The sequence below is a fragment of the Macaca mulatta genome, chromosome 8 (assembly GCF_049350105.2).
Source record: "Macaca mulatta isolate MMU2019108-1 chromosome 8, T2T-MMU8v2.0, whole genome shotgun sequence".
In the NCBI taxonomy this organism is placed as follows: Eukaryota; Metazoa; Chordata; class Mammalia; order Primates; family Cercopithecidae; genus Macaca; species Macaca mulatta.
This window is the reverse complement of record NC_133413.1, coordinates 12,469,561-12,496,045: the sequence shown is the minus strand read 5'-3', so window position 1 is coordinate 12,496,045 and position 26,485 is coordinate 12,469,561. Positions and strand designations below refer to the sequence as shown.

Below are 26,485 nucleotides of genomic sequence, written 5' to 3'. Positions count from 1 at the left end.
TTGAAGCAATTCTCCTGCCTCAGCCTCCCGAGTAGCTGGGATTACAGGCATACGCCACCATGTCCGGCTAATTGTGTATTTTTAGTAGAGACGGGGTTTCGCCATGTTGGTCAGGCTGGTCTCAAACTCCCGATCTCAGATGATCCACCCTCCTCAGCCTCCCAAAGTGCTGGGATTATAGGCGTGAGCCATCGCACCCACCCAGGATAGAAATTCTTAAACAAAGTGTTTATAACACACAGAAGTTCCCCAGTGAGTTTTCAGATATGTCCAGTAATCTGTTGTAAGTAATAAACTAAAGACTATATGCAGTTTACCTTCTCATATAGTGGCAATCTTGCTCATCTATCATTTTTAAAAATAATTTTACTGCTTTTACCATATAATCTACCCTTTTAAAGTGTACAATTCAGGGATTTTTTTAGTATAATTACAGGATTGGCCACCTGTCATTACGTCATTACAATCTAATTTTAGAACATTTTTGTTCCCCCCAAAGAAATTCTGTACCCTTGCAGTCATTCTCTATTCCTTCTCGCTCTATCTGCAAGCAACCACTAATCTTTCTGTCTCTAGCTATTTGCCTATTCTAGATATGTATTTATTTATTTTTGAGACAGGGTCTTGCTCTGTCATTCAGGCTGTAGTGTAGTGGTGTGATCATAGCTCACAGCTCACTGCACTGCAGCCTCAACCTCCTGAGCTCAAGTGATCCTCCCACCTAAGCCTCCCAAGTAGCTGGGACTACCAACACGTGCCACCATGCCCTACTAATTTTTTAAAAAAATTTTTTGTGGAGATGGAGTCTCCCTACGTTGCCCGGGCTGGTCTCTAACTCCCGGGCTCAAGAGATCCTCCTGCCTCAGCCTCCCAAAGTGCTATGATTACAAGCGTGAGCCACCATGCCTGGCCTATTCTGGATATTTTCTAGAAATGAAATCATATCAGGCCGGGCGCGGTGGCTCAAGCCTGTAATCCCAGCACTTTGGGAGGCTGAGACGGGCGGATCACGAGGTCAGGAGATCGAGACCATCCTGGCTAACACAGTGAAACCCCGTCTCTACTAAAAACTACAAAAAACTAGCCGGGCGAGGTGGCGGGCGCCTGTAGTCCCAGCTACTCGGGAGGCTGAGGCAGGAGAATGGCGTGAACCCGGGAGGTGGAGCTTGCAGTGAGCTGAGATCCGGCCACTGCACTCCAGCCCGGGCGACAGAGCGAGACTCCGTCTCAAAAAAAAAAAAAAAAAAAAAAAAAAAAAAAAAGAAATCATATGGTGTGGTCTTCTATGACTGGCTTTTTTTTTTTTTTTTAACCTAGCATAATGTTTTCTGGATCATCCAAGGGATAGCATGTCATTCCTTTTTATTGCCAAATAATATTCCATTGTGAATACACCACATTTTATTTATCCATTCATCGGTATATGTATGAGGGTTTCTACCTTTTAGCTAGTATAAATAATGATGCCATGAATGTTAATTGACAAGTGTTTGGATGGATATGTATTTTCAGTTCTCTTGGAACTGGAGGAGTGGAATTGCCCAGTCGTCATAAGGTAACTCTATGTTTAACATTTTAAGGAACTGCCAAACTGTTTTGCAAGTGTCTGTGCCATTTTACCAGCGATGTATCAGGATTCCAATTTCTCTACATTCTCATAAACAGTTGTTATATTTTACATTATAGTCATTATTATACCATTATTATGGGTGCAAAGTAGTATCTCATTGTGGTTTTGATTTGCATTACCTGAATGGCTAATGATTTTTAATATCTCTCCATGTGCTCGTTAGCCATTTGATATCTTCTTTGGAGAAATGTATATTCAAATCCTTTGCCCATTTTTCCACTGAATTATTTGTCTTTTATTGAATGATAAATGCTCTTTATATATTCTGGATTCCAGTTTCTTATCAGATGTATGATTTGTAAATATTTTCTCCCATTCTGTGTGTTGTTTTCATTTTCTTGACAGCTTTGTTTGTAGCACAAGAGTTTTAACTTTTAGATACAGTTCAGTTCAATGTATCTATTTTTTCTTTTGTCACTTGTGCTTTTGGTTTTGAATCTTAAGAAAACATTGCCGGGCGCGGTGGCTCAAGCCTGTAATCCCAGCACTTTGGGAGGCCGAGATGGGCGGATCACGAGGTCAGGAGTTCGAGACCATCCTGGCTAACACGGTGAAACCCCGTCTCTACTAAAAAATACAAAAAACTAGCCGGGCGAGGTGGCGGGCGCCTGTAGTCCCGGCTACTCAGGAGGCTGAGGCAGGAGAATGGCGTAAAAACCCGGGAGGCAGAGCTTGCAGTGAGCTGAGATCCGGCCACTGCACTCCAGCCTGGGCGACACAGCGCGACTCCATCTCAAAAAAAAAAAAAAAAAAAAGAAAAAAAAAAAAAGAAAACATTATCTGACCTCAGGTCACAAAGATTGACTACTGTATGTTCTTCAAAGAGTTTGATCGTTTTTGGCTCTTACGTTTAGGTTTATAATCTATTTTGAGTTAAACGTGTGTGGTATGAGGCAGGGTTCCAAATTCATTCTTTTCCATGTTGATTCCAGTTGTCCCAACACTATTTGTTGAAACTATTCTTTCTCACTTTGAGTTGTCTTGTCACCTTTGTCAAAAATCAATAAACATAATTAAATGTAAGGGTTAATTTTGGGAATCTCAATTCTATTCTATTGGTCTATGTGTTTTTCTCCTTATACCAGTACTATAATACATTGTCTCGATTACTGTAGCTGTGTTACAATTTTTGAGTTTGGGAAGTGAGAATCCTCCAATTTTTTTTTTTTTTAAGATTTTTTGGATATTCTGGGTCTTTAGCATTTCCTAATGAATTTTAGGATCATCTTGTCAACTTCTACAAAAAAGACAACTGGAATTTTGACAGGCATTGTGTTGAATCTGGAGATAAATTTAAAGAGTATTGCCAGCCGGGCAGAGTGGCTCACGCCTGTAATCCCAGCACTTTGTGAGTCCGAGGTAGGTGGATCACTTGAGGTCAGAAGTTTGAGACTCGCCTGGCCAACATGGTGAAACCTCGTGTCTACTGAAAATACAAATATTAGCCGGGCATGGTGGCACGTGCCTGTAGTCCCAGCTAATTTGGAGGCTGAGGCAGGCGAAACAGTTGAGCCTGGGAGGTGGTGGTTGCAGTGAGCCAAGATTGCACCACTGCACTCTAACCTGGGCAAGAGAGCAAGACTCCGTCTCAAAAAAAAAGAGTATTGCCATCTTAGCATCTTGTGATCCATGAATATGAATTGTTTTTCCATTTATTTGACTTATTTCAACAATGTTTTGTAGTTTTCAGTATACAAGTCTTACACTCATTTTATTAACTTTGTTCCAAAGCATTTTATTCTTTTCGATGCTATTGAAAATTGAATTGTTTTCTTAATTTTTGGAATGTTCATTGCTAGTGTGTAGAAACACAACTGATTTTTGTATGGTCTTGTATCCTGTAACCTTACTGAACTCATAGTTAGTTCCAATGCCTCTTTTTTTGGTGGATTCTTTAAGATTTTTTATGTACAAGGTCATGGTATATGGAAATAGAGGTATTTTGTTTCTTTTTTCCAATCTGGGTGCCTTTATTTCTTTTTCTTGCCTGATTCTATGTGCCAGTCCATGAGAACAAACACGCTTATCTTATGCCTGAACTTAGAAGAAAAGCTTTTAGTCTTTCTGAAATATTATCATGTTATTAAATATTATATCAGCTGTGGGTTTTTAATAGATATTCTTTATCAGATTGATGAAGTTCCCTTCCCTTCCTACTTTGTTGGATGGTTAGTTTTGTTTTTTTTTTTTTTAATTATTACTGCATTTTTAAATCATGAATGGGTTTTAGCTTTTTTTTTTCCCTGAAATCTTTGGTTTTTGTCTTTTATTCCATTGATATAGTATATTACATAAATTTATTTTCTTTTTTTTTTTTTTTTTTTTTTTTTTTTTGAGACGGAGTCTCGCTGTGCCGCCCAGGCTGGAGTGCAGTGGCCGGATCTCAGCTCACTGCAAGCTCCACCTCCCGGGTTCACGCCATTCTCCTGCCTCAGCCTCCCGAGTAGTTGGGACTACAGGTGCCCGCCACCGCGCCCGGCTAGTTTTTTGTATTTTTTAGTAGAGATGGGGTTTCACCGTGTTAGCCAGGATGGTCTCGATCTCCTGACCTCGTGATCCGCCCGTCTCGGCCTCCCAAAGTGCTGGGATTACAGGCTTGAGCCACCGCGCCCGGCCACATAAATTAATTTTCAAACGTTAAGCCAACATTGAATTTCTGTGATAAATCCCATTTGGTTATGGTGTATACTTCTTTTCATGTGTGGCTGGATTCAGTTTTCTAGCTTCCCCCCCCCCCAGAAATTTCATCTCTATATTCGCCTCTATATTCTTTGGGGATATTAGTCTATAGATTTCTCGTAATGTCACTGTCTGGTTTTGATAATATTAGCCTCATATAACAAGTTAGGAAGTGCTCTCGTTTTTGGAAAAATTGAGAAGAACTGGTCTTAGTTCTTTTAATGTTTGGTAGATTTCACTAGTGAAGTGAAGTGAAGTGATCTGGTCCCAGTCTTTTTTTTTTTTTTTTTTTGCAAGAAGTTTTAAAATGACCAACTCAATCTCTTTGCTTCATACAGGTCTATTCAGATTTTCTATTTCTTTTTGAGCCAGTTTTGGTAACATTTGTCTTTATAGAAATTTGCCCAGTTTCATCTAGGTTATCTAACTTTTTGGCATACAATAGTGTTTCCATATAACCCTTTTTATTTCCTTGAGGTCATTAGAGATGTTCTCTCTTTTCTTCACATTTGAGTCTTCTCTCCTTTTTTCCTGATCAATCTTGTTAAAGGTTTTCCAAATTTTGTGGATCTTTTCAAAGAACCACCTTTTAATTTTGTTGCTGTTATCTGTTTTTCTATTCTCTGTTTCATTTATTTCTGTTCTTTATTCTTTCCTTCTACTTGTTTTGCATTTAGTTTGCTTTTCTTCTTCAAGCATCTTTTTTTTTTTTTTTTTTTTTTTTTTTTGAGACGGAGTCTCGCTGTGTCACCCAGGCTGGAGTGCAGTGGCGCGATCTCGGCTCACTGCAGGCTCCGCCTCCCAGGTTCACGCCATTCTCCTGCCTCAGCCTCCGAGTAGCTGGGACTACAGGCGCCCGCCACCACGCCCAGCTAGTTTTTTTTTTTTTTTGTATTTTTAGTAGAGACGGGGTTTCACCGTGTTAGCCAGGATGGTCTCGATCTCCTGACCTCGTGATCCACCCGCCTCGGCCTCCCAAAGTGCTGGGATTACAGGCTTGAGCCACCGCGCCCGGCCTTCCTTCAAGCATCTTAAGGTCAAGTTTAGATTATTGATTTGAGATCTTTCTTCTTTTTAATATAGGCATTCACAGCTCTAAATTTCCCCCTGTGCACTTTTTTAGCTAGATCCCATAGGTTTTGGTATGTTGTGGTTTTAATTTGTATCTATCTCAAAATATTTTCTAGTTTCCCTTGTGCTTTCTTCTTTGATTCAGTTATTTGGGAGTGTGTGGTTTAACTGATACCATCTTGTGTATTTCCTTACACCAATACAGCTTGGTTCCACCTGGCTCCTTTGTGCTCTTATTGTCAAATATATTACATTTCTGTATGTTATAGGACCAACACCGCAATTAGATACCTATTGTTTTGTGCAACTGCTTTTTTAAATCAGTCAAGAGAAGAAAAATGAAGACATGTAATTATGCAGCTTTTATCGTTACCTACATAATTTCCTTTATTGAAGCTCTTTGATGTCCCTGCTCATATATTTCCCCTTCTTGGCTCTGCATAGGTCACTGGTTAGTCAAAGGTTGTGCTTAAGCCCCTTAGTTAGATTTTCATCGTTTACTGTTGGATGTGTGTGTAGTTCAGAGGTTGCTATCACACATTGGGGAATTTACATTTTGTTTGGCTCTACATTCAGCCAGGGACTAGTAACTCGGAGTCCCTCTTTAATCACTCCTGAGATGTCTCCGCCTCAAACATGCACACAGTCTTCCAGACAGTCAGGAATGAGAGCAATTTTAGTTTTAAGCCTGGCTTCCTAGACCTCACCCCTGGGTTGGAGTAGCTTATTTTTCTGCCAGTGTTTGCTCAGAGGTTGTGTTCACACCTCTTGTGCCAGTGAGACTGTAAACGACTACCCCATTTTCCTAAAACTTATCTTTATCTTTTCTCTTCTCCCTGCGTGTTCACCTCTTACTTAGCTCTTTAGGAATGCAATTCTAACCTTTACCTTCTCTCCACCAGGCACTCCCTGCACTGAGAGGTTATCTAACTACATGTTTCCTTAGAAATTCTAAGGACCAAATATTGAACCAAACCAGGCACTCTCTGGGATTCTCCCCCACCAGGAAATTACCTCAAGATGACAGTCACTTTACAACCCAGCTCTGCCCTCGATGGTGGCAGCCAGCAAGTCGCGAGTCACGCAGACCCCGCGCCTCCTCCTCTCCATAGCACTCACTCCAAGTCCCCCTTAAAGGCTCTGCTTTCTGCCATGAAAGCTGAAGCGGTTCCCTTAAGGCAGAAGCCTGTACCTCTTCCCTTCAGCTGAGCTCTGGAATAAAAGTCGCCTTCTTTCTATCAGCCCTCACTCTTGGATGAACTGGACTGTGCAGGCAATGAGCAGCTGGACTTGCATTTGGTTACAAGCCTTCTGCCTTGTGTTGATTGGTCTGTGCACAGCCTGGGGAAAGCTTTCAGGTCTGCCCAACATCCTGCTCTGACTGGCCTTGAGTGGGTGAAACCTAGTGCACGTGCATAGCCTCCCCAACTCGCAGAATTGACTGGGATCCCGGAATTCATTGGGATCCCAGCAGCGCTGCTCTGGGCTCTTGCCCTGGTTCTATGAAGCTGCTCTGCCGTTCCACTCAGATTCTGGAGCTCCAGCCTCCTTCGCTGCTCTCCACGCAGTCTCCACCGTTTTGACAACACCCTTAGGCATGCAGTTCTCCAGGTGCTGTTTCAGATAAAGTCAGTTCCCTCAGGCAGAGCTGCAAAGCTCTTTACGCTGACCGCATGCCCTCCCCCAACACCACCACCACCCGGCCTTTTTCTTGGAATGACATCCCTGCTCTACAGCGGGGCACTGAGGGAGGATAATGTGGCAGCCCTGGTCTTCTTGGTTTGCCTTCCCTGGTATAGAATCTCTGCCCTGTGAGAGAGCTGGCAAGGGCAATCAGGCGTCTTACTCGCGGCCTGCTGCAGAGCTTCTGCCCTTTAAGTGCAAGGAGGCCCTAGTCGTGTTAGCTCCCCTTGCTTGGAATAGATCTTCCGCAATAAGGAGCTGCTGCGGATGAGAAATGCCAGCAGCCCCTCCCTCCTGGTAAAAGAAAAACTTCAGCTGAATTCAATGTAAAGGAGTTTAATTGAGCAGCGAACGATTCGCAAATCGGGCAGCCCCCAGAATCACAGCGGATTCACTGAGACTCCAGCACAGCCACGCGGTGGAAGATTTACAGACGAAACAAGGGAAATGATGTACAGAAACCGGCAGTGAGGTACAGAACAGCTGGATTGGTAGCAGGTTGGTGTTTGCCTTATTTCAACAGTTTCAACACGTAGCGGTTTATGAGTGGTTGAAGTATGGCCGCTGGGATTGGCTCAGCCTCCCAAAGTAATTTGTGTATTTTTAGTAGAGACGGGGGTTTCACCACGTTGGCTAGGCTAGTCTTGAACTCCTGAAGTCAGGTAATCCACCTCGGTCTCCCAAAGTGCTGGGATTACAGGCATGAAAACCTAAATTAGGTTTTCAATCTTGTCTATTAAGCTAAGTTGCAGTTCATCCACAAGGACTCATATATAGAAGTACGGAGGCCTTCTCAGGCCATATTGAGTTTGCTTTAACTCTCCCAAGGTGAAATTGCAGCCCCAGACAGGGTGTTAAGTGGAGCGGGAATCTCTGTCTTCTTGATCGCATCTCTTGGTCACATATGCCAGAGCATGGGGCCCAGAATAGAGCTTCTGGAGCTGTAGGGGAGGAGGGGTAGGCAAGGTCGTGGCTCAAAGGCCACAGACTTTGGCTATTCCTCTTACCAGTGTTTAGTACCTTTTTTTTTTCTTTTTTTCTTTCTTTTTTTTTTTTTTGAGACAGGGTCTCACTCTGTTGCCCAGGCTGGTGATCTCCGCTGACTGCAACCTCCGCCTCCTAGGTTCAAGAGATTCTCCTGCCTCAGCCTCCCAAATAGCTGTGATTACAAGTGCCTACCACCATGCCTGGCTAATTTTTGTATTTTTAGTGGAGACAGGGTTTCGTCATGTTGGCCAGGCTGGTCTCAAACTCCTGACCTCAGGTGATCTGCCCACCTCAAGCTCCCAAAGTTCTGGGATTACGGGAGTGAGCCATCATGCCTGGCTGTTTATACATTTTCTCAAAGACTGTTTCTCCATCTGCTGTGTGTTTTAGGACAATTTCTGGAGACTTTATGACTTGTTTGTATTTTGCTTTTTACAATACTTTTCAGCTGGGCGCAGTGGCTCACCCCTGTAATCCCAGCACTTTGGGAGGCCCAGGTGGGCGGATCACTTGAGGTCGGGAGCTTGCGGCCAGCCTGGCCAACTTGGCGAAACCACGTATCTACTAAAAATACAAAAATCAGCCGGGTGTGGTGGTGCACACCTGTAGTCTGAGCTAATCAGGAGACTGAGGCAGGAGAAACGCTTGAACCCGGGAGGCAGAGATTGCATGAGCTGATACCATGCCACTGCACTCCAGCCTGGATGACAGAATGAGACTCTGTCTCAAAAATAAAAATTAATTAATTAATTAATTTAATTAAATGTTTTTCCCCAGTGAAATGGCTGTTTTTGCTGGGTAGAATTTCAACGGAGCTGCGTTCTGTGTCCCTTCCATTCTGGAAGTCCTGCTCATTCGCCAGCGAGGGATGTTTTCCGGAGTAGGAAAGAGTGGCTGCATTTCTAGTTGGCAGGACATTACATAAACCCCTTGACACACACACTGGGTATGTGGCCTGTACCCAACTTCATTTCATGCTGTGATTTCTCAAGCACCAAGCATAAAATAAACCCAAGCAATTTGTTCTGTTCTATGCGTACCGAATCGGTTAGCAAGACTTGGCTTTTATTTCTAATGAAGGAAACATGCGGGTTCACTTTTTCAATTTGGTGTCAGTAAAACATTCCAAGAGAAAGTATTCTACCCATAAGGACCTCCTGAAAAACGTGAAAGTTTTCACAAATCCAATACATTTTCCCAAGTTTCAGAGTTACACTGATGTGAAAAGGCTGTGCTGAAACAAATGTTAAGAATGCACAACTTCCTTTACTTTTCAAATTTTAAAAATATTAGTTTTATAATATAATAATTGTTCTATAATCTCCCAATAAGTCTTTCTGGCAGAAATTTTAAAACTGGAGGAAGTATCCTTTTATTTCTTACTTCATTTGTTTATTTATTTTGAGACAGGGTCTAACCCTGTTTCCCAGGCTGGACTGCAGTGGCCCAATCACAGCTCACTGCAGCCTTGACCTCCCAAGCCTCAGGTGATCCTCTTGCCTCAGCCTCCCAAGTAGCTGGGACTATGCCACCGTGCCTGGCTAATTTTTGTATTTTTAGTAGATATGGGTTTTTGACATGTTGCCCAGACTGTTAATTTTTGTATTTTTACTATGGGTTTTTGCCATGTTGCCTAGACTGGTCTCCAACTCCTGGGCTGAAATGATCCACCCACATCAGCCTCCCAAAGTTCTCCCGCAGGCATTAGCCACTGCACCTGGCCATCTTTAAAAGCTTCTGTGTTCCTTCAGACTTACTCAGCAAATCACCTGGTTTCTCCCATGGGTTGCATTCATCAGTCGGATCACATTAGACCAGGAGTCCCGGACAGTCTAGTTTCATTATATTATGCAGACTTTCACATACCACTTTCATCATTTTTACCATATCTTCACATTTTTTTCTATACCTGTGTATCGCCTGCACTTACTAAAACTTTTTTGTAGGCCGGGCGCGGTGGCTCAAGCCTGTAATCCCAGCACTTTGGGAGGCCGAGGTGGGAGGATCACAAGGTCAGGAGATCGAGACCACAGTGAAACCCCGTCTCTACTAAAAATACAAAAAATTAGCCGGGCGCGGTGGCGGGCGCCTGTAGTCCCAGCTACTCGGGAGGCTGAGGCAGGAGAATGGCGTGAACCCAGGAGGCGGAGCTTGCAGTGAGCCGAGATCGCGCCACTGCACTCCAGCCTGGGCAACAGCGTGAGACTCCGTCTCAAAAAAAAAAAAAAAACTTTTTTGTAATACACTTTTAAGTATTTATTTCTTCTTTTTTTTTTTTTTTTTTTTGAGACAGAGTCTCGCTCTGTTGCCCAGGCTGGAGTGCAGTGGCACAATCTCGGCTCATTGCAAGCTCCGCCTCCCGGCTCCCGCCATTCTCCTGCCTCAGCCTCCCCAGTAGCTGGGACTATAGGCACCCGCCACCACGCCTGGCTAATTTTTTGTATTTTTTAGTAGAGACGGGGTTTCACCGTGTTAGCCAGGATGGTCTCAATCTCCTGACCTCATGATCTGCCCACCTTGGCCTCCCAAAGTGCTGGGATTACAGGCATGAACCACTGCGCCCGCCCAAGTATTTCTTTCTAAATGCGTTCATTTTTAAAGCAAATGTTTTATCACTCGTGCAAATAGCCAATTAATATAATGAAAACAAAAATTAAACATTCTAGCTAGATACTGTTAAAGGCTCTGAACTTGAGGCCTGCTTTCTCTGTATAAGGAGAGCTATGAAATAAAATAGCTGTATTTGATTAGTGCTTACTGTCAGAAGCACTTTATACATGGTACCTCATTTAATATTTATAACCATTGTATGAGGTAGATTGTTTCCCCATTTTACACAAGAGGAAGCTAAGTGATACTGGGTCTGTGTCCCCCCTGAAATCTCATGTCAAATTATAGTACCCAAGGTTGGAGGTGGGTTCTGGCGGGTGGTGACTGGATTATGGGGGTAGATTTCCCCTTTGGTGCTGTTCTTGCCATAGTGAGTGAGTTATTTCGAGATCTGGTTGTTTAAGTGTGTAGCCCCGCGCCCCCCCGCCCCGCTTCTTCCTACTCCAGTCCTATAAGACGTGTCTGGTTCCCTTTCATCTTCTGCCATGATTGAAAGTTTCATGAGGTCTCAGAAGCCATCATGCTTCCTGTACAGCCTGCAAAACGGTGAGCCAGTTAAACCTCCTTTCTTTATAAATTACCCAGTCTTAAGCATTTCTTTTTCTTTTTCTTTTTTTGAGATAGTCTCTCTCTGTCGCCCAGGCTGGAGTGCAGTAGCACGATCTTGGCTCACTGCAACCTCTGCCTCCTGGGTTCCAGCGGTTCGCCCACCTCAGCCTCCCGAGTAGCTGGGATCACAGTTACCCACCATCATGTCTGGCTAATTTTTGTATTTTTGTAGAGACAGGGTTTCACCATGTTGGCCAGGCTGGTCTTGAACTCCTGACCTCAGGCAATCCACCTGCCTTGACCTCCCAAAATGCTGGGATTACAGGCGTAAGCCACTGCGCCCAGCCAAGTATTCCTTTATAGCAGTGTGAGAATGGACTAATACTCTGAGGTATAAGATAGAATAAATGGCAGAGGCAGTGGATCAAGCAGCATTAACATAAGCAACTCCATCTTAGAAAAAGACTCCATCTTACATTTTAAAAGGCATCATGCCGACAGGGACCAGATGTTCACCTAATCAACAGACACTGCACCCAACCAGATAAGGACAAAACCAGACATACTTTTCCACTATCAGTCCTCACCAAAGTACTCTGGAGAGTAGGACCTCGCCAGCTCAAAACAGCCATCTTAACAGACACTGTCTTGCTGTCACTTGTGATAAGCACCTGGCATCCACCTCTGAAGTCTGTGCCCACATAAAAGACTCTTCCTTGCAAGATCTTGATGGACAGCCTGGACAAAGCCAGGACATTCTTTTTGTCTACATTGCTCTTCCTGAACTGGTTAACCCTTTCCCTCATCCCTTTTCTCTTGATTTTTTATTGTTGTTGTTGTTGCTGAGACGGAGTCTCACTCTGCCGCCCAGGCTGGAGTGCAGTGGCACCATCTCGGCTCACTGCAACCTCTGCCTCTCAGGTTCAAGCAATTCTCCAGCTTCAGCCTCCAAAGTAGCTGGGGTTACAGGTGTACACCACCACACCTGGCTAATTTTTGTATTTTTAGTAGAGACAGGGTTTCACTACATTGGCCAGGCTAGTCTCAAACTCCTGACCTCAAGCGATCTGCCCGCCTTGGCTTCCCAGTGTGCTCGGATTACAGACGTGAGCCCCTGCACCCGGCCTCTCTTGATGTAAAATTTACTTTATTTGATGTGGAATGTTTAATCTATAACATTTATATATCCATTAAGCATACCACACTATGTATGGTTTGCAATGTTGACTGACTTGTGGAATGGTTTGACCCTCACAGCTTGACTACTGAGTGAATGGGTTATAGTAAGGAGACTCGCCTCCTTGGTAATTCTATGTAGCTCGTGGCTTCTGTGATTGAAATAGCATCAATACCAGTCTGACACTGTGGAAAGACACAAACATGTGTGGACCTGGTTGTCTGACCTTGAGAGGCTCAGGATAGCCAGGATTCAAATAGAGGCAGGCAGGAGTCAGGGCACCTAGCTGCCTCCTACATAATGCAAAAGACAAGTGATTATGATTTGATGTCATCTGTGCCTCAATTACGAATGCCTGAGATTGCATTGGAGTACATGGCCCTACTTTGGAAACGCTGGTCTGGGGGATGTCCAGACGGCTCTAGGAAAGGTGTCTTCCTTCCACACTCAGATACACATGAAAATGCTGCACATTCTCTCAGCTTTTGGAGATTCACACTTTGCATTGGTATCTAAAAGGTTCTCAAAGTCCTGCAGCAAAGACTCTATTAAGCTTTCTTTTTCTTTTTTAGAGACAGGGTCTCATTCTGTTGTCCAGGCTGGAGTGCAGTGGTGTGATCATGGCTCACTGCAGCCTCGACCTACTGGACTCAAGTGATCCTCTTGCTTCAGCCTCCTGAGTAGCTGGGGCATGTGCCACCACACCTGGCTATTTTTTTTTTTTTTTTTGAGATGGAGTCTTGCTCTGTTGCCCAGGCTGGAGTACAGTGGCACGATCTCGGCTCACTGCAAGCTCCGCCTCCCAGGTTCATGCCATTCTCCTGCCTCAGCCTCCCGAGTAGCTGGGACTACAGGCGCCCGCCACCATGCCCGGCTAATTTTTTTGTATTTTTTTCAGTAGAGACGGGGTTTCACCGTGTTAGCCAGGATGGTCTTGATCTCCTGACCTCCTGATTCACCCACCTCGGCCTCCCAAAGTGCTGGGATTACAAGTGTGAGCCACCGCACCTGGCCCCCTTTTTTTTTTTTTTTTTTGTAGAAATGAGGTCTCACTGTGTTGCTCAGGCTGGCCTCAAACTCCTGAGGTCAAGCGATCCTCCCATCTCAGCTTCCTGAGTAGCTGGGGCTACAAGCATGCCACCATGCCCGGCTGATTAAAAGAAATTTTTTTTGGTAGAGATGGGGATCTCACCATGTTGCCCAGTTTGGTCTCAAACTCTTGACTTCAAGCAATCCTTCCTCCTCAGCCTTCCAAAGTGGTGGAGTTACAGGCATGAGCCACTGTACCGGCCTCTTTTAAGCTTTCTTTAATGCAGCATTTCCTATTGGATCTCAGAATCATTTTAAAGAGAGCATGTATTTGTACCTCAGGAGACACAAATGTTCCATGACGCAGTCTAAATTCCTCTCAGCATTTAGAATAACATTCATTTCATTCAAAAATATTCCTAGTTTATAAAGATGAAGAAGGTATTGCTTCCCTGAAAGAGGCTACAAATATTCAAATAGGGTTTCTGTTTCCAGGTGAATTTTCTCATGCCGTCGAACACAGATCACTTCAGGTCATCATTTTCTAACCGCCCGTCCAGTCCTTCCACACCCCCTTCCGACTTGGCAGCAGCAGCAGCAGCATTTCCACCAGGTGACGGCCTTTGTCACTGCCAGTTCCACTGGGGGACACCGGCAGCCATGGGCAAAGGAAGCCCTGGGCATTTGAATTTGGCACAGAAGCTGCCACCATGTGTCAGGCACCCTGTATTCAAAGAGTGAAAGGAAAATAGAATCTCGGAATCCCAAACTCAGGATGGCAAAGGGAAAGTTCAGCGTGGGAACTGAGTCACACAAAAACTGCTGTTCCTTCTGTTCCCAGACAGCTGTAATTTCACCATCTCATGTCACAGCCTTATTTCCTTTACTCCCTCTTTAAACGTTAACTTTATCTTGTGTAAAATGAAGATTTACTGAGCTGGAGACAATGCATAATTGCTTTTTTCCTCTACTCCCTCTTTTCACAGGTAAAATGTAAATTTACTGAAGCTAATCAGAGCCTCACAAGAAGGTAAGCATCTGCCTCATTGCCTACCCTCCCTATTTTTCCCTCTTGCTTGCTCTTTCCCTTTTAAATATCAAAGTTCCCAAAACCCCTTTGGAAAAAGCACAGGCCACAGATGCTTCTGTGATCTGTGTTTTTCCCAGGAGTGTCCTTGATCTTGGCTAAATAAACCTCAAATCGATTGAGACCTGCCTCAGTCACCTTTTGGTTTACAAAAGTTCAGTGAACCTGAAAGTTCTTTCAAAAAGCTCACAAAAGGGGGAAATTGCCTTAGAAGGGAACGACATATGTGATAAGTAATGCACTTCTAATTGTCACCACTGACACCTGCTTCCGTGTGGCCTGCTCAGAACTCAGTTTCTTGATGAAGAAAGAGAAGGCCCAAATTGATGTGTGCTAATTGCACGACCTTCACCAGGAAGAGGGAGGCAGTGGCATAGAGTGAGTGCTTGGGGTTGATGGATGCAGCCGTAGAGTCACACCTCTCCCACGTGGGATGCACCTCTTGTGACACTTCTCTTTTGGAAATTCTAACTGCCTCATGGTTTCCTCTGTACTCTCGGCAGAAGTGGCTTTGAATTCTGGGCACCCCACGGCTCTACCTGCCTTGTCAGGAGTCTTGCAGGGAGGCCCTCCCGGTCTGAGGCAATCCCTTCTTCCCTGTATTGCTCTGTCTTCAGGGCAGGGCTCCTCTTGTTACAGTAGGTAGCCAGACAGACATGAGCAGGGCAGAAGAAACCCCCCCAGCAACCATCAGGTGAGAAGGTCAGGTGGTTGTTACACTGTGTTTCTAAAATAATAATTGGTTACAGCCGGTGCCAGGGAAAGGCAGGCTCCCAATACATAGAAAACACCTAAAACTGGTGATCAGATGCTTTCAGATAAGTGGTCAGGAGCTGGGTGAGTGGGCTCAAGCATGCGCATTAAGAAGCAAAATGGCGGCGCTTAACTGGTATAGGACCTTCTAGGTCCTATACCTTCAACTAGTAAGGGAAGAAAACCTCAGGTGAGCATGCGCACAACTCCAGTAATTCACTGCGCATGCGCCCCCTCCCAAGCGCAGACAGGCCACTGCACATGTGGACAGCCCACCCCAGGGGAAGAATCAGGGGAGGCCTCGGGAAAAATGCCAACGTATAAAACCCCAGGTCAAAGGTCAAACTGTGCACCTGATCTCTCAGGCCGCCTGCTTGGCCCTCTTCCAAGTGTACTTCTTTTCGTTCCTGTTCTAAAGCTTTGTAATAAACTTTCCCTCCGGCCCTAAAACTTGCCTGGGTCTCTCCCGCTGTCTTGTGCCCCTTGGTTGAATTCTTTCTTCTGAGGAGGCAAGAATTGAGGTTGCTGCAGACCTGTTATGGATTCACTGCTGTTAACCCCCTGGCCTTGGTCCTTACTTCTCTTTGCCTTTTAAACAATATGGAGGACTAAATCCTCTGAGGGGTACCTGAGGGGCCTGCTCTTCCAGTTTGCAAATAGGGCACCCTGGGGCAACATGTAGCAGGTGGTGGTAGGACTTCTGCTAAGAGCCTTTGAAAGACAAATCAGGGGAACTTCCAAACCTACCAGAAATTTAACAGCTGTGACTTAGGAATATAGTGGATCATTGAAAAAAAAAAAAAAAAAAGAAACATTTAAGAGAGCGGATATTCAAGAGTTACATCCTCAGCCTTAAAACAGAGGCAGTTTTAAAACAGGGACTCTTTCGGGGACCAACTACCAAACAGATGAGAGCTACCACCACCCACCTCCCACAGCTCCAACAGTACCACTAAGAACTAAAACTATAAAACAGTCATTCCTTAACTGACAGAATTAAAAGTAAAAACAAAATGAACAAAATCAGAAATAATGAAGCTCTGGGAATACAACTGCTTAACCATTTCTTTGTATTTTTATTGATTTTTTTTTTTTTTAATTTCTGCCCAGTTACGACAACGAAATGGGAAACCACAATTACAATTCACAAATCATGGCATGAAAAACAACACACACCCCATCAGGAATTACACCAAACCCTTTCCTTTTTATTCATTCAAAAGAGAGTCCAATACACAAGTGTCAAATACGAGCACTGTCATTTTATTTTTTTTTCTTAGAAGGGGGAAAACATTTATTTTGGCAGTGCTTTACAATTCCTGGAAGTGGTTTTGATACCACAAGTTGCAGGAATAGAAACCCTAACAAACTTGGAGGGCATTTGTTTGAGAGGCAAGGGACGCCTTGCTTAGAAAACATTCCTCTTGTGCTTAGTGAATCGCCTGTCGCCTCGGTGGGCTGCTGTGTCTTTCCAGGTGTTGAAAGAGAAAACAGAATTTCTTGCATAGACAGCTGAAGAGTCCTGTAGAGCAGAGTGATTTTTCTATCTCCAACCCTCCTCCCACCCTGAAACAAATTCGCAAGCTTCTCTGGAGCATCTTTTGGTCACATGACCCTCTATCATGGTAACCCTTTTGCTAAGACACGTGTGACACCAAGGTTTCTTCTGACACTGCTTCTCTAGGGTTCAGATGACAGCACAAAACATCACTTGTCAAAAATATTAGATACTATGAATGTGGGCGTTTATGTTCATAACAGCAAATACTTTGCAGGGTGTGTCACCAAAAGGAGCATTTTCGTCATTTAATATGGTCCCTCGGGAGTTAGCCCAAAATCATACAAATAAGTCTTTTTCTAAAGACGGGTCAAAGTTGGTTAATTTGACAGTTGAGGAACTGTCTCATGCCAATTAAAAAACTCTTACTGCCCAACTATTCAATGGTCCAAAAAGCAATGACGTTACCATTCAGTTTTACACACATGCACACGCACACACAGACGCGCACACACACATGAGAACTGTGACAAAAGGATTCACCAGATTGATCGTGTGACTGTGTTCTAAAAGAAAACAAACTCTCAAACTTCAGGTGTCCTATTCAAGTACTAAAAAAATGCAAACATAGTCTGATCCCATTTGATTTTTATGATCACAATAAATCATTCTCTGAACTGCAGGTTCTGGAGCCAGTGAAATCAACGCCTGGGGCACAAAATATTCTACAAAAATCGGTGTGTGATTTCTAGCAGGGCAGCCGCTTGCTCGTTACTTCTTTTAAAAAACATGTTGAGACTGTGGCCTTCCAAGAGTCAATACTTGATGAAAGAAGTAAAAGAGTAGTGAGTACCAGCAACTCACTCTTTTTGTCTGACGCTGGCGAGCAGTCGTCAGTTTTATACATTTTCAATCAACCCACGGAGGAGGCAAATGTAAACAGAGTTTTTTACACTCTCCGAAAAACGTGTTACTACTGTAGCATATGCTGTTTGGCCCAATTAAAAGGAGAATGGAGAGCAATTTGTTTGGTTTGCTTTTTAAGTTTTACCTCGTGAAGATTTTAAAACGAGGGTTTTACTAGTTCTTGGCAGGAGACTGTCCAATCAGAGGTTCTGTATTTATAAATAACCCATGTGGGATTATGCTCTCCAGTGAGCATAACTGGAGTCTAAATTCACAACCTTAAGGTCTGACAGCCAGATGTGAAAGGTCTGCAAAGAGCTCTGCTAATAAGTAATATGTTTGCAAAGTGCTCTGCTAAGTAAGGTACTTATTAGGCAGAGCACTTTGTAAGATTCAGAACTGACTCCTGATTATCTTAAGCCATTAAAAGACTCAAGTTTTGCATGGACTTTTTGTCCTCTTTGGCCCCTGAGTGTGCCCCATCTCTGCCCGGCACTAATAACGTGTGGAAAGCAAGGATTTCCCACCAGCGTGCCCGATCATTTATATAGGCAGGACCTTTATTGAAAAGAAGGGAAGGGACACGGTCTTAAATGCACATTTAAGGTTCTTTCTGGTTATTGGCAATCTCTATGAACCAACACTTAATCCATGGGCTAACAGAGGTTTTTTTTTTTTTTTTTTTTTTTTTAAAGCTGAGGAGGATTAAAGAATAAAGAAAAAACAAAAAAGTCTTATACTAAAATAAGAAATCAGCCCCATCTTGGCACAGTTCTCATGCAGAATATTGCACCCAGTGTGAACTAACGCTAGAAGCTTCAAACTGTATAAATTTAAATGTATTTGCATATTATAAAAATAAAGATAAACATATACATATTTTACACTAGTTATGGAACAGCAATGAACGTCAGTCGATCCCTCTTTCACATTTAACAGAACTGAAATCTGAGTGCTCTAAATACTGCCACCTGTACTGTAACTATGGCTTATATGTGCACGGAAAACAAAATCCCTGAGAAGCCATTCGACTTTTTTTTTTTTTTCTTTTCTTCAAGTAGCGCGCTCCTTGGAGGATCACAGTTCTGAGGTTCAGGTTGTAAAACATTTGCTCCATCTTCTCGCCCATGCTTCCCCCCCACCCCCTCCCCACCTCTTCCCCAATCTTCCAAAAAGCATCCTGCAAGCACGCGTTGTCACTCAAGTTCACAGAACACGCTGGGGGGAGTGCAGAGGGTCTGCCAGGTGCAAAAAATGGTCCAGGTGTTCAGATGCTCTCTTTTCTCCATGGAAATTCCACAGCCACAAACATCACTGGTTTCTGTGCTTTTCACCAACGTTCTTCCTGTATGGGTGGACAAGAAGAAAGCAGAGAGATGACAAAAAGGTACTGGACAATGCTACCCTCAATAAGAAAAGGAAGTGATGATAGAAATCTATTTTCTCACATATTTTCATTTCTACTTCTAGGACTCATTATAAATATGTAAATGTCAGGCAACTAATGTCCCCACAAAGGACAGAGTCATTTTAGCAGTCTATTTGCCAAACATTTCTGTTGGTGTGTTAAGCTCAGTTCAGCTATAAAGAGGGAACTGTACTAATTGGCTGTCACCACTTATTCCACTGTAATTTTATAGCTTAACTAGACCTCTAATTAACAACCCAAAACTCTAACCACGGAACTGTTTCCTTTCAATAAACACGCACAGTCACACATAGACACACACCAAATAATCCTCTAGGAGAAGGGATATATACTAAAAAGTGAGATGTCTGTCCACCTAAAATGCATGATTTTAGTTAAAATGTTATACGTTAAGTTGTCCACGAAAATCTGGAGTCTGATCAATATAGAATGAAGAGACTACTGCAGCCTCAGCAAATAAACAAAGCGGCATTCAGTTCCAGTAAAATGGTTAGAGGAAAAATATCAAGTGTTTTTCTCATTTTTGCTTCCCTACAATGACACGTGATGGAATGTTTTGTAAAGTGTGTGTGTGTTTTTTTAAGCAACTTTCAATAAAATACACAAAGACATTGAAAGGAAAGGAAAAAGGAGTTACGATTCGTTTTCCCCAATCCCCCATCTCTCGTTAGGAGAGACAGTGATTTCATGGACACTGATAATTCAGCATCTGCCTAAACACTTCTCCAGTCCCTACAAGATTCAGCCATGGGCTCGTTCAAGCATGATAATAATGACATCACCAAAACAAACAAACCAAGAAAAACAAAAATCTCTCATTTACTAACTACATGCCAGGAGTTAGGTTGTTCACTCTAGCGCATTATTTATCTTCAACTCCTGACAATCCCACCATGTAAGCTCCGTCTTATCAGCATCTTACTAAGAAGGGAACTAAGGTTCCAAAAGGTGAAATAACTTCCCCAAGGGTGCATACTAGCGAGTGGCAGAGCCAGGCCTTTCACTAGGGTGATCTGACTCCAAAGCTAAAAGAGAAGTTGGATATTTGGAGCCCTAGGAAGAATTTCACATTTCTACGGCACTCTGCCACAAGAATATTTTTAATGCCTATTCATATAGTAAACTCCCGGAAGACAGCGTTTTGAAAACTGCCTCAAATTCAACTAATAATATAATCAACCTAACTGTAAGGACGGCAGTGTAAAAACACACGTTTCAACCCAGCAGCTAACTTTGGTGGTGTGAGTTTTGGGTTCACGAAGAGATGTGCTACATAAACATTTTCCCACTGAATCTAACAGACCTTCGGAAATGCAGACGGTCTGCTCCCGGCCTACACGTAAGACTGAGAAACACAAGAATACCTAATCAAGGGCACCTAGAGGGAATATCCCATTGTTCAACCAGCTTGAAAATTGTTTCACATCTATGCCTTTTTCCACATTTGGGACCTAAAGAAAACCACCATCAAAATCACCGGCCTTCTCTGTTTCTCCCCGCCTCTCTATCTCCATAAACTTGTCCTCCTCCTTCAAGACCCACCTCAAATACGACTTCCTAGAACTTTTTCTCATTCTTCCTGGTAGAGTTCCTTCTTCCCTGTGCTTACGGGACTCTGTTCATACACCTATCATGGCAGGTACCATGTTTCAATTATAATTAGACTCTGACAAGTTTGTCTGATTATGGCTTTGATTCTCATCTTCTCCAAAGAGGCTATTAGGTTCTGGAGGGCAGGATCTGATTTTAGTGCTTTATGTATCCTCAACACCCGGCCCAATGCCTACTAGAGGATAATTACTCAACAAAGATCTATTGAATGGATGGGTCAGATGTGATGAAACAGCCACAGGTAAAAAGTAGCCAAGATACTATGAGATTATTACCAAAAGAGGTATATAAAAAGTATTGAGGAGAGCCAGGTGCAGCAGCTCATGCCTGTAATCCCAGTGTTTGGAAGACTGAGGCAGACGGATCAACTGAGATCAAGAGTTTGAGATCAGCCTGGCCAATATGGCAAAACCCTGTCTCTACTAAAAATGCAAAAATGAGCCGGGCGTGGTGGTGCATGCCTGTAGTCCCAGCTACTCGGGGAGCTGAGGCAGGATAATCGCTTGAACCCAGGAGGCGGAGGTTGCAGTGAACCAAGATTGTGCTACTACACCACAGCCTGGGTGACAGACCGAGACTCTGTCTGAAACAAACAGAAAAGTACTGAGGAAACGTGAAGAACAGAGTGACTGGTTACAGTGAGGATGATTAGCGGTGGCTTCCCAGAGGAGGTGACCTATGATCTTGGCCTCAGCAACCAATGGGCCTTCACTGGTAGGAGAGAAGGGCAGCAGCCAGCCAGTGGACTGAGAGGTAGCCAGGGCCCACCATGGTTGACCTCCCACAGAAAGAGAGTGTCCTGTGTGTTGGCAGAGTGCCTGGGGTCGGATTGTGCAGGGCCTTGTGAGCCATGGCCAGGAGGTTTGAACTTGAGCCTGTTATCACCAGGAAGCCATCCAAGGCTTTTGAAGAGGGAGAGACATGATGGGGTCTGATGTTAAAAGATAATTAATGTTGGTTTGAAGGACAAAAAGATAAGAGAGCAGGCAGCCAGCTGAGACTCAGTCACAGGAACCTTGGCAGAGATGGGGGAAGTGGTGGCTGGGGTGGGGGGTCAGGCCCTAGAAAGAAGCCCGAGGCTGGAGCTGAAGATATGGGTCAAATTCATTCATGTCAGGACACTGATGGGATGGGATAAAAGGTGTTGGAGAATTACTACACACAGGGAAGAAAGCAGAGGAAAGCACTGAGGCTCACGGACTCCTAGCTTGGGGCCGATGGTGCAAAGCTACCCCGTTGCCAAAGACAGGTCACAGATTGAGGAAGAACTTAGAGGGAGGAAGGCAATAAATTCAGCTGCATGCCTGTGAGGCCTACAGGACATCCAGGGATGATGATGCCAGGTGAGACACTGGAAACAGAGGTCTGGAGTTGAAGGGAGGGGCCAGCCTAGGGGGCGCCCAGCCCCCGAGTCCTCCCAGGTTAGGGAATCGAAATCTGCCCTTTCGGGATGCAACAAAGAAATTATAACTCAAGGTACTGAGATGCTTAGGCTGAAACTGAAGCCATGGCGTGCTGTATTAACTATGTCTTTTATTTTCTGTATTCTGGTGCTTTCCTATCCTGGGCCTTGCAGACTCTGGAGGGACTGTCTCTCCCAGGATTAGCCAATTCCTAGAGATGGTAAAACAACTTGCCCGGAGTACACTCTTCAAATACAAACCAACTAATCCTGAACCCACCCCCGGAACACCTCCTTTACTGGCTCTCACACTGTAGGCCACCATCCACCTGCCCCCGAGCCAGGTGCCAGACAACTAAGGCAACCCCTCTGCCCCAGGGCCACTGAGATTATTCAGATGAGCCTGTCCTAGACCTGCCTACCCGGTCTTGCCCATTCTTCCCCTCATGCCCGCAGTCCCTTCCTCTCCCTCCGTGTGACCATCCCGGTACTTCCCTGTGTAGTTCCTGAAGGTGTGGACCCACCTGATGTTTGATTTCTGCATAATAGTAAAATTTTTAAAAAATGACTTCCTTTTTTGAACAAGGATCTAAGATCACTGTCTATGCAATATCATAGTAAATTAAGCAAAAGAATCAAGCAATTCCCTTCTTCCTAATTCCCACAAGCAACTTGATTCTAGAGAAGTATAAGGTTTGTCTAGGATTCCTGCTCTCCAAAATCTCTTCATCCCAACACCCCCATATCCCAGAGGGCCTTACCTATTTAAGAAATTCTCTCTGCTTCACAGAGACTTACCCTTAAAAATTGGTGCTCCTAAAGTCACAGTTTGGGTACAGTAAAAATGATGGCATAAGGAAAAGAAGCACTATCTTTTCCACTTAATTTTCCAAGAAAGTATGAAGATACCCAAGCAGAGAGGGAAAAATTCCAGTATCAATGTGGCTGATGGGAGACTAAATAATTAAAGAAACACAATTCCTCCCAGCTTGTTAAAACAGCAAGGCAAAGAGCTGTCTCACTCCTTGCATAGAACAAAACAAATCAATGCAAATCGATGTGAAATGCCCCACAGGCAACGTCCACAAGCGGCCTTTTCTTATCAAACACCATCCCTTCCTCACCCTCTGTATTTTAAAATTCTGCGGTCAGTGAAAAATTCTCCATTGTGACGAAGCCTAATTCATCTCACGCCATTGCTTTTTAAAAATCTTTTATCAAGTTCATACTAATTTGTGTGCTAGTAGACATACATGGCCTGTTTATTTGGTGATATAAAGGCTACAAACTTCATCCTGCTTTTTATGAAAGGCAACTGCAATTGGTCTTAAATGTCTTTATGTCAAAACGATGCTACTGCCGAAATTCCTGTGCAAAGTCATCACGGTACTTTTGAGAATAGTTACAAACAGCAAGTAACTGGAATTTAGTGGGGATCTTGCTTGAATGGGAACTCTACGGTATATAGGCAATAATCCAACATTTTAAAAGGGAATTTTGAAATGCAATAACTCAGCCTTCCCCTCTATTATTAGTAGTACTTCCTAAAAAAGGAGAAAGCTTAGCTCAACAATTTTCAAACCACCCCCACCTTTTTTTTTTTTTTTTTTTTTTGGTAATTCTATAATACGTGATCAGCCAAAATCAGAATGAACTTCCTTCTTCAGTCTCAGAACTCCCACCACTCCCCACATATCGGAGCACAGACAGATACGGTATTGCTGCAGGAGAAACGTCAACCACCAGGAAACAAGAGTAACACATGCCCACTTCCTGTACATTCAAGGGTCAGTCCATTAAGAAACCACATGTCAGAATGTGGGTCGCATTCCAGTAATGCCTTAAGGTAAAACATTGTCATACGATGACCTGTTGAATTTTCTTGGTCTTTTACACAAAAATCAGTAGATAAACTGGGTTATCTGGCAGGTTATCGAAGAGTCTTCAGTTTGGTGGAGGAGGGAGTTGCTCTAAAGCTCTTTGGAAGGAGAAAGAAGCATTCTGCAGGATCCCTGAGAATGAAACGCAACCAGCAAGCTGTCATTTGTCCAGAGAAGCTCACGCTCCCTGGGAACTGGAATATTCGGTCTCACCCTGAAGAGTAGCTGGACAGAGACAGGAATTCACGAATAAAAGCTTTAAAAGATTATGCGTTCTACTTGCTTCCTACCTTGCCCACCAGAAGTATATGTTTGCCCTCTGTTTTGACTCCTAATGTCAAGGCTCAGTACCCCTGAAATATCTAGGGTCTAATTAGGCTGCCATGAAGAAGTTCTAAAGGAGGAGCTCTCCAAGCAGCTCCAGCTCCTCTCCACCATCCAGGAAATAGGGGGCTGGCAGTGGGAGGAGCAAGACAAGCCACTGTCTTTAGACTGAACTGTGCCAAGGATAACGTGTTTATGAGAACCTCTTTAAAACTCAGAAATCGGCTGGGTGCAGTGGCTCATGCCTGTAATCCCAGCACTTTGGGAGGCTGCGGCGGGCGGACCACGAGGTCAGGAGATCGAGACCATCCTGGCTAACACGGTGAAACCCCGTCTCTACTAAAAATACAAAAATTAGCCGGGCATGGTGGCATGCGCCTGTAGTCCCAGCTACTCGGGGACTAACAGGAGAATCACTTGAACCCAGGGGGCAGAGGTTGCAGTGAGCCGAGATCACGCCACTGTACTCCAGCCTGGGTGAAGGAGTGAGACTCTTGTCTCAAAACAAAACAAAACAAAACAAAAACAAAACAAAGCAAAAAGCAAACAAAAAACTGGGAAATCTGCTTCATACTAACATACCAGCCAGCAAAACCATTCCTGAAAGTGACACTAAAAATATTTATTGGCCGGGCGTGTGGCTCACGCCTGTGATCCTAGCACTTTGGGAGGCCAAGGCGGGTGTATTACCTGAGGTCGGGAGTTCAAGACCAGCCTGGCCAACATGGTGAAACCCCGTCTCTACTAAGAATACAAAAAATAAAAAATTAGCCAGGTGCAGTGGTGCGTGCCTGTAATCCCAGCTACTCTGGAGGCTAAGGCAAGAGAATTGCTCGAACCCAGGAGGTGGAGGTTGTGGTAAGCCGAGATCATGCCACCGCACTCCAGCCTGGGCTACAGAGTAAGACTTCATCTCAAAAAACAAAACAAAACAGAAAAACAACAACAAAAAACTTACTGACTGCATGAACTAGGTGTTGGATAAGACACAAGTTAACTGAAAATAGGCAGCAGATTTCTTTTTGGGGTGAAGAAAACGTTCTAAAATTAGATTGTGGTGATGGTTGTATAAATACAACTCTGTAAATACATCAGTAATCATTGCACGGGCGAGTTGTCTGGTATGGAAATTATACATCAATAAAGCTTTTAAAAATGTATCTGTCACAATCGGTATAGTGGAAGAGGTCAGAATTTTTCAGAGCAACCCAGGCAAATCTGCTACTAGGTGAATGTTCACCTCATCTTAAATGCAGGTATCCTTGAAAATCAACTCGAGATATGGAAATTACTCACATTTCTATCTGATAATCAGCAAAGGGGACAAGAAGCCACTCAGCTCCTGTTTCTCCCTGGAGGGGGAGGTGCAGAAGGCGAGGCATTTCATCCTGTTCCTGAAACCTCTTCCCAATGAAACGCTGGTGGAAACCTCAACCACCAATCCACTGAGACAAGTTATAAGAGTAAATCATGTTCTTAAAAAAAAAAAAAAAAATCACTACCTACTCCTTATTCTCTGTCTCTCCCCATGGGGGAATAAAACATCTAGAAATTTTTAAAAATTAGAAATAGAAAAGCTTGGAATTCATTTAAAAAGGCCAATCAGGTAACAGTTATCTATGGTTTCTTCTTTATAAGGAAAGCATTGCAGCACCTTTAGTCAAAGGCAGTTAAATGACAAGTCTCTGATTTGACCAATAAAGGAGAGGGGTAAACCAGTCAAAGAAGAGCTTGGAATGTCTTTTTAAAAACCATCATAAGATCTAGATCAGCCACCTAAGCCCCACACCGGCCAGCAATCACCTAGGGTGATTATTCTGGTGTACCTAGCTAGGAGCCTTCTGGTGGGCACCCATCATCCTGGCATGATGACTGACAGCCGTCCCATCACTCTCAATCCTCTCGTGATTTGAACAGTAGGTGATATGTTCACCTTATCTGAGGGTGGCAGGGACTGTGCTGAGGCTGAGAGCTGACAGCATGGACAGTTTTGCCTTTGGGCTGCAGAGCAGGTATTGACCACAGAGCAGTCTTAAGGCCCCACTGGCCAGGGAGCCCACCCTTAGAGGCATGGACTGGAAAACTGAGCCATCAGAAAGTTGTGTACACATGTTAGACTCATCTGGGTGGCTTCTTTTGTTTTTTAATGACTCATGCCTGGTCCCTTCCCTGAGAAATTC

General features: G+C 43.9%; 1 protein-coding gene and 1 long non-coding RNA gene across 6 annotated transcripts in view; one reads left to right on the top strand and one right to left on the bottom strand.

Moving 5' to 3' along the window:
* The window catches only part of LOC106999685 (uncharacterized), a 40,816-nt gene extending 16,568 nt beyond the window's left edge, over positions 1 to 24,248 (top strand). The window contains exons 2-4 of the long non-coding RNA XR_013397090.1: positions 6,283 to 7,561; positions 14,402 to 14,445; positions 24,031 to 24,248. This is a non-coding gene — a long non-coding RNA (uncharacterized LOC106999685). The remainder of the gene's footprint in view (positions 1 to 6,282; positions 7,562 to 14,401; positions 14,446 to 24,030) is intronic.
* Positions 16,312 to 26,485, bottom strand: part of MFHAS1 (multifunctional ROCO family signaling regulator 1) — a 108,352-nt gene continuing 98,178 nt past the window's right edge. For 2 of the 5 annotated variants that reach the window (XM_001090936.5, XM_077943020.1), the window contains one exon: positions 16,312 to 19,004. In XM_001090936.5, the coding sequence (XP_001090936.3) occupies positions 18,971 to 19,004 (34 nt within the window). In that variant the 3' untranslated portion in view covers positions 16,312 to 18,970. Of the gene's footprint in view, positions 19,005 to 22,967; positions 23,011 to 26,485 lie in introns of those variants that run through there. The other 3 variants (XR_013397089.1, XR_013397088.1, XM_077943021.1) reach the window with 3 other exon arrangements.